The sequence below is a fragment of the Centruroides vittatus genome, unplaced genomic scaffold (genome assembly GCF_030686945.1).
Source record: "Centruroides vittatus isolate TY-2023 unplaced genomic scaffold, ASM3068694v2 contig_964, whole genome shotgun sequence".
NCBI classification, from domain to species: Eukaryota; Metazoa; Arthropoda; class Arachnida; order Scorpiones; family Buthidae; genus Centruroides; species Centruroides vittatus.
Genome location: NW_027122640.1, coordinates 185,508 through 200,018, shown reverse-complemented (window position 1 = coordinate 200,018; position 14,511 = coordinate 185,508). Strand labels below are relative to the sequence as shown.

At 39.9% G+C, this 14,511-nt stretch overlaps 1 protein-coding gene and 1 long non-coding RNA gene across 10 annotated transcripts in view; one reads left to right on the top strand and one right to left on the bottom strand.

Annotated features, from left to right (window-relative positions):
* The window catches only part of LOC136985402 (zinc finger protein rotund-like), a 219,201-nt gene that overhangs the window by 46,003 nt on the left and 158,687 nt on the right, over positions 1 to 14,511 (top strand). For 7 of the 9 annotated variants that reach the window (XM_067282675.1, XM_067282677.1, XM_067282672.1 and 4 more), the window contains one exon: positions 7,789 to 8,015. In XM_067282675.1, the coding sequence (XP_067138776.1) occupies positions 7,789 to 8,015 (227 nt within the window). Of the gene's footprint in view, positions 1 to 7,788; positions 8,016 to 10,764; positions 14,139 to 14,511 lie in introns of those variants that run through there. The other 2 variants (XM_067282676.1, XM_067282673.1) reach the window with 1 other exon arrangement.
* Positions 2,567 to 5,839, bottom strand: LOC136985404 (uncharacterized). The gene is made up of 3 exons (XR_010882337.1): positions 5,776 to 5,839; positions 2,688 to 2,809; positions 2,567 to 2,600 (listed from the first exon to the last, which is right to left on the bottom strand). It is a non-coding gene; the product is annotated as an uncharacterized lncRNA (long non-coding RNA).

The following is a 14,511-nucleotide window of genomic DNA, read 5'->3' as shown; positions in this document are numbered from 1 at the left end:
GCGAATGGGGACTGGACTCGTGCAGTATTAAAGGTTGAGGACGACGTCCTTTTCCATAATCTCCGGTTCCTGAAGGCCCCGAAATTTAGAAGGAAAAAAAAAAAACGTAATTAATGAGGTATTTACCGTTGTTAAGTAGAGGATTATTTATCGGCGCAGGTAGCGCAACGGTTCCTTTTTAAAACGAAAAAGGTGGCGATAAACAAGTGCATCAGACACAACAACGTAACGAGAGAACTCTTGGCAAACACGTGACGTCGACCCATCCCAAGGTCGGAGCGCCGCTCGATTTTCAAAAGGCCGGCCATCCCAGATTCCTTTTGGTTTTTAATCTGTCCGGCCGCATCCCCGGTTGTCCACTACGAGATCGGGTCGATGCCGAGCATTTTCCTGTCGACCATAGTTGCCGCCGGTCACGTGACGCGTCGAGCAGGATAACGTTATCGTTCTCCATAAATTTCAATGGGAGATAAAAACTGGGGAGCGTTAGCTATGCGGTGCTAGCTGCTAGCTGCTGGCGTTGGCTGGCTGGCAAGCAGTGCCACACAGTGGAGAACGGCTGGCGTACGAGCCGCCATGATGGAAAAGACACTGACGCCAAGTAAGTAAGCTAGGCTTAAAAAACCGACGGCCTTTGCCTTAACGGATGGGTTGGACGCTCGGATTTCGGGTCGATGACTTTCGGGGTCGGGTGGACTGCACGTTTGGCGGGTGTGGCGGTAAAGTACACGTAGGGGAATGACGCTTACCCATCCATTTGTTCGAAAGGGTAGCGTTGGCCGCTGCTCTCAACCCTTTGAACACTGGTTCGGAGCGCGTGTGCGTCGTCGTGTCGTTGTTTATTATCGCGGCTCCTTAGTCGCATGCCTAATAAAGCCCCTCGATCGTATGCCACCCGTTCGGACCGGCGCAAATTTTTTTTTAAACGATCCCTGATGTCACGATGATGGGTCCGTTAATTATTTGCATGCGGTGCGAAGGGGATTTTCGACGGACGGACCGAACCGGTCGAGACTGTGTCGGCCAGTCGTCCTTAAACCGTCTTTAGCACGTTCGCTAGTTTGGATAGCCTTGGAAGGACTCTGTCTAGACGAGACGGCCATTACAGGTATACGCACACCAGTGCACACGTACAGTCAACCAGTCTCGCACTCGCGTTTACCCCACGCACGCACACCTTCGCTCCACTGTCTGGCTCGTAGACGTAGAACACGTGACACGCTAACAGTTGGTATTATAACCGGTACATACAATTTTACCGTGCGGCATACGGTGGTCAGAATGGACTGAATAGCAACTTTAACCCAATCTCTCGCAGCTTAGACGCCATGACACTACTTCGCGATGCTAGAATCACCAGAGACGGTACTTGTTGGGAAGCTATGGAACGCCAAGGCATAGGCTGTGTGGCCCCGGTCATCTCCCTTCAGAAACTGAAGAACTTTCTAGTACAGCCCAAGTTCAGATCCTTAACTCAACATGGTAAGTTCACCGTCCACTGGTTTATCTCTGTGTGTATGTGTGTGTATGTCTGTAACGTAGCATACGCGTCGTCGCTTAACCCTTTGCCAACTAAAGATGGCAGCCGGTAGACGGATCGGTTTACCTACGCTCTTTTGCCAACCAGCAGTTTTTAATCGTCCTCAGTGTTTTTTCCCGTTACGGTCCCGGAGACACCGACCGAGTTACGAGGACGGAAGGTCGCCGTCCACCATTTTGAACAGAGGAAAATAAAATAAACAAAAACACGTATACGTCGGATCGACCACGTGATCCGGCCGTTAGCTACGGTGACCTCATCGACACAAACAACCCGTATACGTCGGCCACGAGCGACCACTCACTCCCATTACGTTTACGTTAAGTGGCGAGGCGTGGGGCCTCCGAAACGGGCCCCGAAAGTGGGCAGAGTTCGATGGCAGCGAATACGAGCTCACCCCTAACGATTTGCGCGCACCGACCATCTGTTTTGTCTAACAGATCCAGACGGATTTGGGCAAAACGTCTGAACCGAAAAGCTTCATGTTTACAGTCAACACGATAAATTTACAACCCGTCCCATTCGTAATTGAACTTTTTTAATTCCGTGTTTTTCGGCTCCATAATCATATTTAATGCTTTTTGGACGGAGGATCTTTCTACATTTTAAGCAGCTTACGTCCGTCTGGCATTTCAGCACAGTTGTGGACGTAAGAAATCCGACTAATCTTCTAACTCGCTTTGACTTTTGCTATACTAATCTCACGAAAAGGAGATTACCCGAGACTCTAAGCTAATTAGTATCTGCTGTGCGATATTCCCGAATAAGATCGATGCGCAGCTCTGATCCACTCTCCATCAATTAGGCGCATTTTACACGATTCATAACTTCCGTTTTTTTGCCTCTAATCTTTAATTTAAAATTACAAAATCAGCGAAGTAATTGTGAATTTTCCCAATAAAAACCTAATCCAGATTGTCTTCCCCCTCCTCCGACTTTTTTTCCGATTCATTGTTGCCAGAAAGTTGATACTTTTTTTTGGCTCCGTCTGCTTTTTACTGCCGACAAATATTTCCTCTTCTGTCTGGAATAACAATGCGACCCAATTGTGTCCTCGATTCTAACCGGAGAAAACCGGTAGATTTATTATTATTTTTTATTATTATTATTTTAAAAAAACACACATTTCTTTTAATAACTCTTCCACCTTTCCTGGAAAAGGGCCTTTCTGTGCCGTGACATAATGTTCTTTGCTGGGGTATTTCGGCCTTATGGGAGCAGCTGCCATCTATGTAGACCATCTGGACAGATTCGAAAATAGATTTAGGCCTGAAAAATAACAGTAAACCTGTTTAATTTTGAAATTATTATTATTATTTTTTGTATAAGGGCCTCTCGCACGTTACACGCGTACCACTCAAGAAAGTGGGTAGATAACATCGTAGTTAATGGGCCTAACCATCGTATATTGTACTCATCTTTTAATTGTTTTTTCGTTACGGATGAATGAATTGCGTGAAAAGCAATACGCGAATCTAAAACTCGTGTGGTGTTTTTAGATACAGCTTCTAAAAAATATAAATTTCCAATCGTGAATGTCCCCATTCGATTATTATAAATAAACACTTGGGATGCTCGAGTAAAAATAGCCATTCGGAAAGTTTGTTATTTAAATAAACTGAAATTTTTTACACGTTTCTAGCTCTACTTAAGGATCTTTGTTTTCTGATGTCACGATCCTTTAAAGGATCGTTTTTTGCAACCGACAGATGCAAGAATCTTAAAGGACTTTGTTACGTTCATCGCGACAATAGGGTCGAAGAACCGAGAGCGGCTCGTTAAAAAATGCAAGGAAAAAAATATAAATAAATAAATAAATACAAAATATAAAAAAATTAAATGAGACGAATGTTGCAATGATGTACAAAACTTCATAAATTATGCATAAAATATTTAGCAACAAAATATTAATTTTTAATAATCATAATAACAATACAAATAGGCCATTTATAAATGCAAAATGTGTGTCTCGTTTAAATGAATTTTTATTGTCTTAACCTTTTAAAAAAATATTTTTTAAATTCCTGTTTGTGAAACGAAACTTTCGGTACATTTTGTTTGTTTTTAGGTACGAAAAAGTCAAAAATATCCGTACTTCTCTCACAACTCTTTCACTTCTAACAAAACTTGGCTTGTGTTTTTTTTTTTAATTTTTCTTTTGATTTTGCTTTTCCATAAAAGCATTTTCATCGCAAAGCCAAAGTCGGTAGTGGGAAGTGTTAACCTCATTAGTGCAATTGCGGCTCTTTTTCTCTTTCTTCCCTCTTTTCCGTTCGCAGAATTTAAACTATTCTAATATAAACTTATAGAAATGAATGGAAAAAGCACTCCGGAGAAATTAAATTAATTCCGACCATATCAAGTTGCACCGGCATTTTTCATGGAGTTGCAAAGGTGTTTACTGCCTGATGTTCATTATTCATGTCATGATTGTCAGAGGAAGATCTCTCTAAAAGCGCTCGTTCCATTAATCAGAATATCTCCGATGTCATATCTGTAAGCGGTTGAATGACAAATTGTCATTTTCGGATATGTTGTTACAGTTTTTGATCTTCAATTGATTTTTTTTTCTTCTCTCTCTCTCTTTCTTTACGTTTTTCCCACTTCTAACGCGTCTTATTTACTCTACACAACAAGCATTCGATTATCTAACACACAACTCCCGTTTCTACCACTCTTCAATTTTCTGCACCTCGGCAATTAAATATTGTTTTTATTTATTGGAAGCGAAGAATGTGTTCTTCTCCTTTGATTTGTCGCATTCCTTTCTCCGAACAGGAATTTCCTAATTCTTTCGCTGCGCTCGTTGCCCGTTAACTGATTTCGTTTTAAAGAATTTACCTATTTTACAGCTTCTCTTGACACTTTACTTCGACCGCATCGCGCTTTTCCATGTGATAAAAGAGTGTGGATCTTTTACAGAAGCGTTTGATCTCGCCTTCTGTTTTGCTCCTATTAAAAATTTAACAAAAAAAAAAAGTGCCGTCCTGGTCCCGATTTTGGCCAGTTTTAAGTCGTCTGCCTTAGAGTAACTTATATTCTCTTTGATCTTAATTGCTGAAATAGTGACGGAAATTTGGATCCTAAACACTCCCAAAATTTCTTAATTGTACTTCCTGCTACAGGACACTTTGTTTTCCTCTCGGAATTGTTACGTGATGTAGAACTTCGAACTCGAAACAGATGCTCGTATTTCTTAGCATTTCCTTATATTGATATATGAAGAGATTTGATTCCGAAACGATAACATATTCGCAATTCCACTTAAACTTTTTATTGTCTTCTTCCAAAAATTGATGAATAATGTAGAAGTTTGGATCCAAAACACACTCACATCCTTGCATCTTTTGTTCTGTGATTCCAAAATTGGAACATGATGCAGGAATTTGGCTCCGACACATTCCTAAACTTATAATTCCTCTTCTATTACTTTTTCTATTTTCTTCCAAAGATTTGCGCTTAGGTCAGGAATTCGGGTACAAAATATTGAAATTTTTAATTATTTTTTCTTTCTATTGTCCAAAAATTTGTATATACCTCAGAGATCTGATTTTAAAACACACACAAATTCTTACACTTTTTTCCATTATTTTCCATAACTGGAGGAGGATGCAAGAATTTTCTTCCAAAACACTCCGGAAACTTTTAAATGTCTTCTATTATATTCTTCAAAAACTCGAAATTTGCGAAGTAATTGAGTCCAAAACACATTTATCGAACTCCTTGCAAAATTTCCACATGAATAAGCCACGAATTGTCTTTTCTCTTCCAAAATCTTCTTTACTGGATAATTCTAATTAGTTTTACTTTAAATAATTAAAATTATTCGAAGTAATCTTCGTTGTTTACACAACAGACCTATTTCTTCAGCCGAAATCAAATTAGTCGAAGAGAAAAATGAAAATTTCCTTTCTTCTAATTTGGCAATAATTACAAAATGATATCTTCCAAATTTTTTCTTCTCTCTCTTTTTTTTCTCCTCTTGCTTCTCGTGACTAACGAGGAAAGTCAAAACGAATTCTGGAAATTCGAGACATTTTTTCCCCTCCAGGTTTTAAAGTAATTAAAGAAGTACAAGATTTCGTCGGTTAATAACGACGGATGGCGATAAAGTTTCTCGACAAATTCGGCAAATTAATAGGAACAGAATAACGGCCATCTTACTAATCTAATTACTTCTTCGTCAAATATTAACCCCCAAAATAATAATTAATTGCAATAGTACAACTACTTACCTTCGGTAACCGAATCTTTTCGGATCCAAAAATTGCTTCCCCGCGACGAACTGCTACTTTTCGTACTCGTTTTTGTTACGTAGACGTGAGGTTTATTTGAGTTGTGTGACGTGGAAATGAAGCTTACTTTTGATGTATGACGTAGAAGTTAGACTAATTTCTACTGTTCTGAAGCATAAATAAGGCTCACTTTCGATGCTATGGCATAACAAGGGGATTCATTTTCATTATGATGAAGCATAAAACTTATTTTCACTTTATGATGAAGAAATAAGATTCATTTTCGATATTTTCATGTCGAAGTGGTACTCACTTTCATTGTTATCACTTAGAAATAACACTAACTTTTAGTATTGTGACGTTGAAGTTAGAGTAATTTTCGTGACATTTTTGTGACAAGCGAAACTCATTTTAATTGTTATGACATAGAAATGAAGTTCATTCTTAATATGATGACGTTGAAAAGTGATTCTCATTGTTTTAACGTAAAAATGAGTCATTTTTGTGGTGATGCACAAGCGAAATTCGTTTCCTTATCGTGATGTAAAAGACTAATTTCTATTGTTACGATAGAGAAGTGTAAAACTAATTTTCATTGTTATGATATACAAATGTTAAGATTCATTTTCATTACTGTGACATAGAACTGTTGAGATTCATATTCACTGTGACTTAATAACGTTATGTCTCGCGGCAATTGTATCTAAAAACTATTTATTTTACGAATTCGTACATTGTTTTCTGTCTTATTCTTTTCGAGTGTTCTAATTACATTGGAAGATTTTTAAAAAATATTAATTTAATAATTGATAAAAATTTTCGACGCCTGTTCTTTGAGAGATATATTTTACATCCGACTCCCGACTTGATATCAAATGAAGCCAATTCGTCTACATGTATATGTGAATGCACTTGATTATTCTTGTACTGATAACATTTTAACGAAGCCTCTGTGATTTGTTTCGTTGCAGTTTGTAAGAGTTATGTTGAAAAGATTGTAATAATTGTTAATGTTTTCTCTTTGTTTATCAACTGGAGAAACTCAGAAATTGGGGGGGAAAAAAGATGATCGACATCTTTCTAGTGGATTGTGATGGGTGATGTCAAAAATCCTACTGCAAAGGGGGATTTCCGATGTTACTTGTCATAAACCAGTTTTGCAGTGGCGGATTAGCACATCTGTGGGGCCCCTTAAGCTGGGGCCTCCAGTCAGCGGTTATTTTGCTTACAGTCTAATCCTACACTGCACCTTTGGGCTGTTCACGTTTTCCTCTTCTTCCTCTCTTCGCCAGTAGCCGTTAGAGGGCATCTCGACGTATTTTACCGATCGGGTGAGAAAGTGTTGCCAGGAGACATTTCGTAAATTCTGCGGGCAGAGAACTATTCGATGCCCGAATGAATCTGCTGGTGGCGAAGAATTAAGTAATAAAAAAAAAAAGAAAGAAAGAAAGAAACCGATTACTCGACTGGTTTGCTTCTTTAGTCTGAAATTTGCCTTTCATCAATTAATACTTTGTGACAAATGTCCATTTTTGTGGATAATTGGAAGTTTTAAGTACAGGGCATTAACCATTGTCCCCATTAGGGGTCGAGCCCGCTAATACCGTCCCGTTCACTTAGCAAATCCTTTCATTTTTATCCGAATATGAAGAAACGCCTTAATCAGGACGCTACAAATTTCGTAACATGTGCAGAAATTCCGTCATGCACAAATTGGAAATCTCTCATTTGGAAGAATTTGGCTAATGAGTAAGACCAGATGAATAATCTGCATAATTAATTTAATGATACGACATTAGGAGATTTTTGTGAGGGAAAAGTTTTCGAGCGAAAGGGATAAGAAAGAAATTATATTTGCAGAGAACACACACTGTTGTGGGTTGACAAACACGATATATAATTACAAGATATTTTATGCATGAAAGGCAAAAATTCTGTAATAACGTCAATTAAATCAAAATCGAATTTAAAAAACTCGCTACCATGATTGACTCTTTCTTTCCCTCTTTCCAGGTCCTGGGAGCAGCGGAGATGAAACCCGTTCCGGTGGCATGGATACCTCCCAGATGCATTCTATGTACGGGAACAGGACAGGGGGCAATAGCACCAGTCCACCCGTATCCACCTCCAATTCGGCTTTGCTGGTCGTGCCCCAGCCAATCAATGCGGCCAGCAAACCGCCCAGTTTAACTGCGACCAATTGCACCGGCCGAAAATACCAGTGTAAAATGTGCCCCCAGGTAAGTCCTCTTAATCTTTTTCGTCTTCCTTTTTTTTAATATTGTTCCGCGTTTGAGGTTTTCACACGAAATTTTACACAGCTTACTAGCGTTACGTTCATCTGTCTTGTGTAATGGGTGTCGGAGTTATGGTTTCTGAGATACAGTTCTGATCCACGTGGGTAATTCCGTATTAGAGCATGGTTAACCATTTTTCATCCATTCTTCACTCTCTTTAATGGCAAAATCGAGACCGGCTGCGTAACCTGTAGTGTATTGGTGGCTCGCGTGAACAGATCCAATCTAGTCCACCCTCCCATTGCCACGAAGGCGAGTCGGCCGCCAGCGTCTTTGTAAAAAGGTTTTTAAGACAGCTTTCGTCTCCCGATGACAAGCGATTTCGTAAGCAAAATCGATACCGCGATGGTGGATCGTATTTTGAATGGTATATGCGTTCTTTTCTATATAGGGGGAAAAAAGGCGCGGCCCCACTTTTTAGAAACGGGCTGCTGGTTACTATTAAAACAAGGTTATTCTTTCAAGTGAGTAATCGTATTACACCAGTGGGGAAAGTAAGACAGCTGTAGACTCGGTGATGAATGGTGGGGCGCAGAACGGACACAAACCACACACACACCATGTGTCACTGGGTATGCAATATACTGTTATGAGTCTGTGGGAAATAATTTTTAACCCCTTGGCCGTCGGGAAAATGGCAAAATGCAGCTGACTCGAGGTGACCAAAAACAAGATCGAGAACGGAAGGAAACACTTGTGATTGACTCTCCCAGTTAACATTCTTTCCTCCCCTCTTGGCAGATGTTTTCCAGGAGTTTGCCTTTTGTATCTAACTCGAAATAGCGTTAAATCGATTACAGAGGTTATGCATTTGTCATTATAGGAGGGATTTAAGAAAAAATGATGAAAAATCCATCTGTTCGTTTTATAAAATTGTTAAAGTTGGAGCAGATAAGGCGCCGTAGACTTAATTATATACAGTAATGAGTGTATTATCTTTCATTACCATCTATTGTTTCGATTGGTGGCCGGATAATTAAAGTCAATACAATAGTGATTGATGACGAGCAGTCGAGATATTTCGGCTTTTTCTTGAAGTTTCCGGGTCTTCTAAATCGTGCGCAGATAGGAAAGTATCGCCTTACTCTACGGGGACACTCGGAATTAATCCCTATCAATTTCCCTATTGCGAGTTAGGAAGGTTTTTCTCAACAATGCAGAAGGTGACTCGAACCTTTAATGTGCCTTTATACTTCCGGTCGTCGAAGATTCCCGGCGGGCCTTTCTTAAATTTGATGGTGGTCCAACCGATGTCGATCTATTTTAATCGGCTTACGACGTGGGGAAAAAGAGGGAAAAGAATTTCCCTCTTTTAGGGTTTTTTCTGGCTTTGGTCGTTAATTGCGCACACCGATGGTAATTTCGGCTTGTCCAAATATGGAGAGAGAACGAGAGAGAGAGAGAGAGAGAGAGATAGAGAGAGAGAGAGAGAGAGATTGATAGAAACGAGTAAAAAAAAAGAAGATAGCGACGCAAAAAATCTCCGATCGTTTCCGCTTTTAGCCGTACACAACTGCTTACGTCTTCTCGTTCTGGCTGGCGGTTGTCTTGGCAACGCCCTTGAATTGTTCAAGGATTTTTTTCCTCCCCCCGCAGAGGAGGACCCACTTCTGATCGGCGGTTGTCATGACGACTGTTGGCCAGAACAAATTATTTATCTTGCGTCACCGCGTACCCGGATGATAGTGCATTCCCCTCTTGCCGGTCAATCGATATTTTGTACCGACGTACACGTACACCGGAGTAGTATACCTGTACGACTTTTCCAACATGGACGCCACCATTTGTTCGTGTTGCCATCTAGCGAGGGTAGCAGCAACCCATCGACCCTAATGCGAGTTTGCATATATAAGGAAGTAGTAAGGGTAGCATCCGTTCTCTATTTGGGTGCATAAAAAATTATTGCTAAATAAAAAAGAAATTCTTGATGGTAGAGGTGGGAGTTTTATTAGAATCGAAAACGATCTGTGTTCCACTGCACAGATTTATCTCGGTGTTAATATGACACAGTAGAAGTGTCCAGCAGCTAGTGTGGCTAACGACGGATCGTCAGGCAGGATGTCTGGTTAGCGGTGCAGAACAGGCTGCCATAATGGCGTGCCTGTTACTTAAATAATTCCATCTTAATGTCGCCTGTTCGGGATGGCCGCCGACATCGTTCGTGTACTCAAATAATGCGATTTTGCGCAAGATCCCGTTTGTCATTTGCTGAAGTAGAAAGATCGAGCCCCCCGATAAGAAACGATATCTATGTTAAGTCGGATTATGTTATAGATTTTAATTTTCTTCTTTTTTTGATGATTTTTTAAATGTGTATTGTTGTTTTGAAGTTATTTTTTAATTTTAATTTGTTGATTGAAGGATTGGTGGGATGTCGTGGGCTGTGGTGAATTTTACTGACTCTAGTTGTTTCTGACCAGAGTATAGCCACTACATCTTGCCAATCCTGCCGGCCACACCATGCCCGTGATGCAAGAATCCGGAGTGTTTAGCTGCATCTAAATAAGCCTTGGTTACCCTGGCTTGGCAAATTTTTTAATCGTTTCGGCACTTTGCAAATTTCGTTTTCTAAAATAAAAAGAAATTGTTGGCCTTAAATGGTGTGGTAGGCCATTTTCGAAAAGTTCAAAACAAAAATTATACCGCGTTACCTACAGAGAGGTCTTACTCACCTTTCCCTCTCCCTTTACAGATCTTTGGCTCCAAGGCAGACTTGCAGCTACACACTCAGATTCATATGCGTGAGGCCAAACCATACAAGTGTTCCCAATGCTCCAAGGCATTTGCCAATTCTTCGTATCTGTCGCAACACACACGTATTCATCTGGGCATCAAACCATACCGTTGTGAGATCTGCCAAAGAAGGTTCACCCAACTGTCTCACCTGCAACAACACATCCGGACACACACAGGTGATAAACCGTACAAATGTCGACATCCGGAATGCAACAAGGCTTTTTCTCAACTGTCCAACTTGCAGTCTCATTCCCGGTGCCACCAAACCGACAAGCCCTACAAATGTAACAGTTGCTACAAATGCTTTGCCGACGAAGCTAGTTTATTGGAACACATCCCGAAGCACAAAGAGTCCAAGCATCTCAAGACTCACATATGTCAGTTTTGTGGAAAATCTTACACCCAGGAAACGTACCTGGCTAAACATATGCAGAAACACGCCGACCGTTTGGAGAAGCGGGGTCTTCAACCTTCTCATCCCACGCTCCCACCAGTTTCGGCCACGCCCGTCAAAGCACCGACATCCGAAAATTATTGGGCTAAACCGTCTGCCAACAGCAACCTGGGTGTCAACGAGACTACGTCTGCTCCACATCCCCATCAACACGTTTCGGATGCTTGCTTGCATTCCAGCCTAAGCGAGCCCAGGCTTCACTTGACGTCACGTGATCTGGACCATCGTCAGTTGCTAGGAAACACGAACGGACGTGATCATAGCGATCTGAGTCATCTGGCTGGCAGTCAGATGGCCTACGATGGCTCCAATCTCAGTAGCCCCACCAGCAAGACGACGTCTGCCTTTACACCCATCCAAACGGGGATAATGTCCATATCTTCTGGATCCCAGCTTTCCATGGCTGGTTCGTCTCGTGCCTATTTCCCTTACGAACCAATCAACATCCCCAAGAACCCAACCCCGATGGTGTCCATGGAATCCAAACCATCTCACAGTAGTTTCCCCAATCAGTTAATATCTCTGCATCAGATCAGGAATTATGCCTCAATGCCCAGTGTTTCAGGAGGAGAACACCCCATAACAGTAAAGGACAAAAGTCAGCAGTAGATAAGGGTGATAGCCAGCTACAAAGAATGTTCTGTGTTAAAAAACTAAACTGTGGTATATACACCGAAGAGTGCAATAAATGTGATTAATGCTACCCGGTTTAGCGAGGTAGCATCGATGTAAGTTGCCTGATGGTATTATTTTTTTTCTTTTCAAAAAAGAAAAAAATAAATAAAAGACAATATGGCACTTGGCTCCTCGGAGCATCTTCGTATTGTGATTCGCAGATTTCAAACGGAAGCTCAAATAAAAGCCAAAGTTATAAACAAGACTGTCGAGAACTGATTGTTCGCACGATGGTGTAAAAAATCGGTCATCTGTCATGCCTAATATCGCTGTTTCATTTAAATGGCATAAAAATTAGTTGCATTTGCAACATTCTGTGATGTGAGAACCCCGGACATTGCTACGAGGGTTCCAGGAATTGAGCAATAGAGCATGACACTACCTGGTGCCTTCGTCTCGAAATATGTCAGCACAAACTTTGTTAATCGTTTCATCAATCGGCAGACATATCTAGTACGCATGAGGCATTCAGGCATTTCATCACTACAAATGATATAATCTCAAATTAGTTTTTCGGCCAGAAAAAAAAGTCATTTTTCTGTGGTGCTAAAGTACAACAGACACCATTAGTTTATAGTAGTTCAGATGTAGGTACAGGTAGTGAAGTTTTAGCCCTACACACTACCCTGATGACGTACAACGGGGCATTGCTCATTCTATCGGACCAGTACAACGTGTGAATTTAGATGTCTTAGCACACATTATACCAATAAATTGCTCACATAAATCCCTGTTACAATTAGTTGTGACCAATACCAGCCAAAGTATCCGTATGTTTAGTGTTCACCACCCGGGTTTTTGTGAACGGATGATACTCTATACTGCCTTCCTAGGTTACATGTTCGCGTATTGTGTGTACGTTAGGTTTGTAAATTAGTTAATCCCTGTGCTCTACAGTGAGCGTGTTGTTGTCCACAGTCTTTGGGACTACACCGCTAGCCACTACCCTGCACCTTTTCGGCTTGATAGCAATTGCTCAAAATTAACCTCACCGATGCTTTTTTTAGAATCTAAAAAGTGTAGAAACCGTACGAGAATGGAATACCTGGTCATTTCTGTCTCCCTTATATCTATAAATAATGAAAAATAAATAAATAAAAGTGAATATTTGTGTATTGTGATCCGAATCGAGAATTAACAGGGTATAATTAGCTGCTGTCCTAGAGTCCACGAGGCTTTTAAACAATTGGTTCTATTTTAACATTCCTGATTAGTTGGAGAACGTGTTTAGCTAGTTGGAGTGAAAAGAGATGGGAAAGCCTCAGGTTTCCATACAGTAGATGATGACATTCCGTACAAGAGCAGTAGAGACTGCGGCGCGGACAAAAATATCATAAACTGTGGACAACGACATGTCAAGCATGGAATGCAATAAACGGGATGTCCCCGAATGGTGTAGTTTTGTACATGTGTACACAGTGTCAAACACTGTCTAAAACAGCATTAAAAAAAGGCGAGACGTTGTGAGAACGAACGATGGCATAAAATGCCAGTGTATTGTTAGAATGTGTGTAACGTATGGTTTTAATTTGCACTGTATGTACATATAAAAATTACAAAAAAAACAACTTTTCCATGTATATGCAAGGTAGAGGGCTTTCAGATATTTCTCTTGCCTGCTAGAGCAGCGTTTGTTTTTTCTCCTTGTGATAGGCCTGCCTGTTAGTGGTCTTTATTTGAGTAGACGAGTTAGGAACTGGTCTCCACTCAACCTTATTTAGATACTGCCTCATTCGGCCGAAATTTAGTGTACGAAAGACGAAAGAGAGAGCGAGAGAGAAGCTGACCATCTACACAGTAGGTGTCCACTCGTTTGGTAGAAGTGCCCATAAAGTTCTAATGGTTTCGGCATTTAGATGAGGATCGACCATTTCTTTCAAAAAACGCAAAAAATAAATAAAAAAAATAATAATAAACGAAACGCGCACTGGCTTCGGACTTACATTCTCACACTGTAAGCTCCATTTTTAAATTGTGGTGTTTGATTTAATGATTCTGTTGAACAATTCTTCGCGCACCATCCATAAAAAAAAAACAAAATGTTGTCTATGTATAGGCTTTATGTTAGTATCATTTAAGAGAATATATAACGCGAAAAAAATCTCTGTCCTTTGTATTTTTCTGTTAATTGCCAGTGAACCCTGTTAGTAGTGATGATGATATTCTGAATTTTCCAAAATATTAAAATGAGTTGTCCATGCTATGACGTTTTTTCTTGTTTTCTCACAACACTACTCAACAAATTAAAAAAAAGAAAAAGAAAATACGTGTTTTCTTTAATTTTTAAATAAATTATTTATTTATATTTGAGAATTAAAAAATCAAAATCTTCTCTTATTTAAAATTAAAGGAATAGAAATCAAATTTTCTAAAATTATTTTTATTCTCTGGGAAGAAAATCAAAAGTTTTTCTTGTTTTTCTCGAAAAAAAGATTCAAAATATTCTGTAAGTTTCTTAGAAATATAAATGAAATTCTTGTAATTTTACATTAAATTTTAAAAATAAATTTAACCAAAAATTTCTTCAGTTTTGTGAAAAATAAAATCAAAATTTTCACTAATTTTTTAACAAAT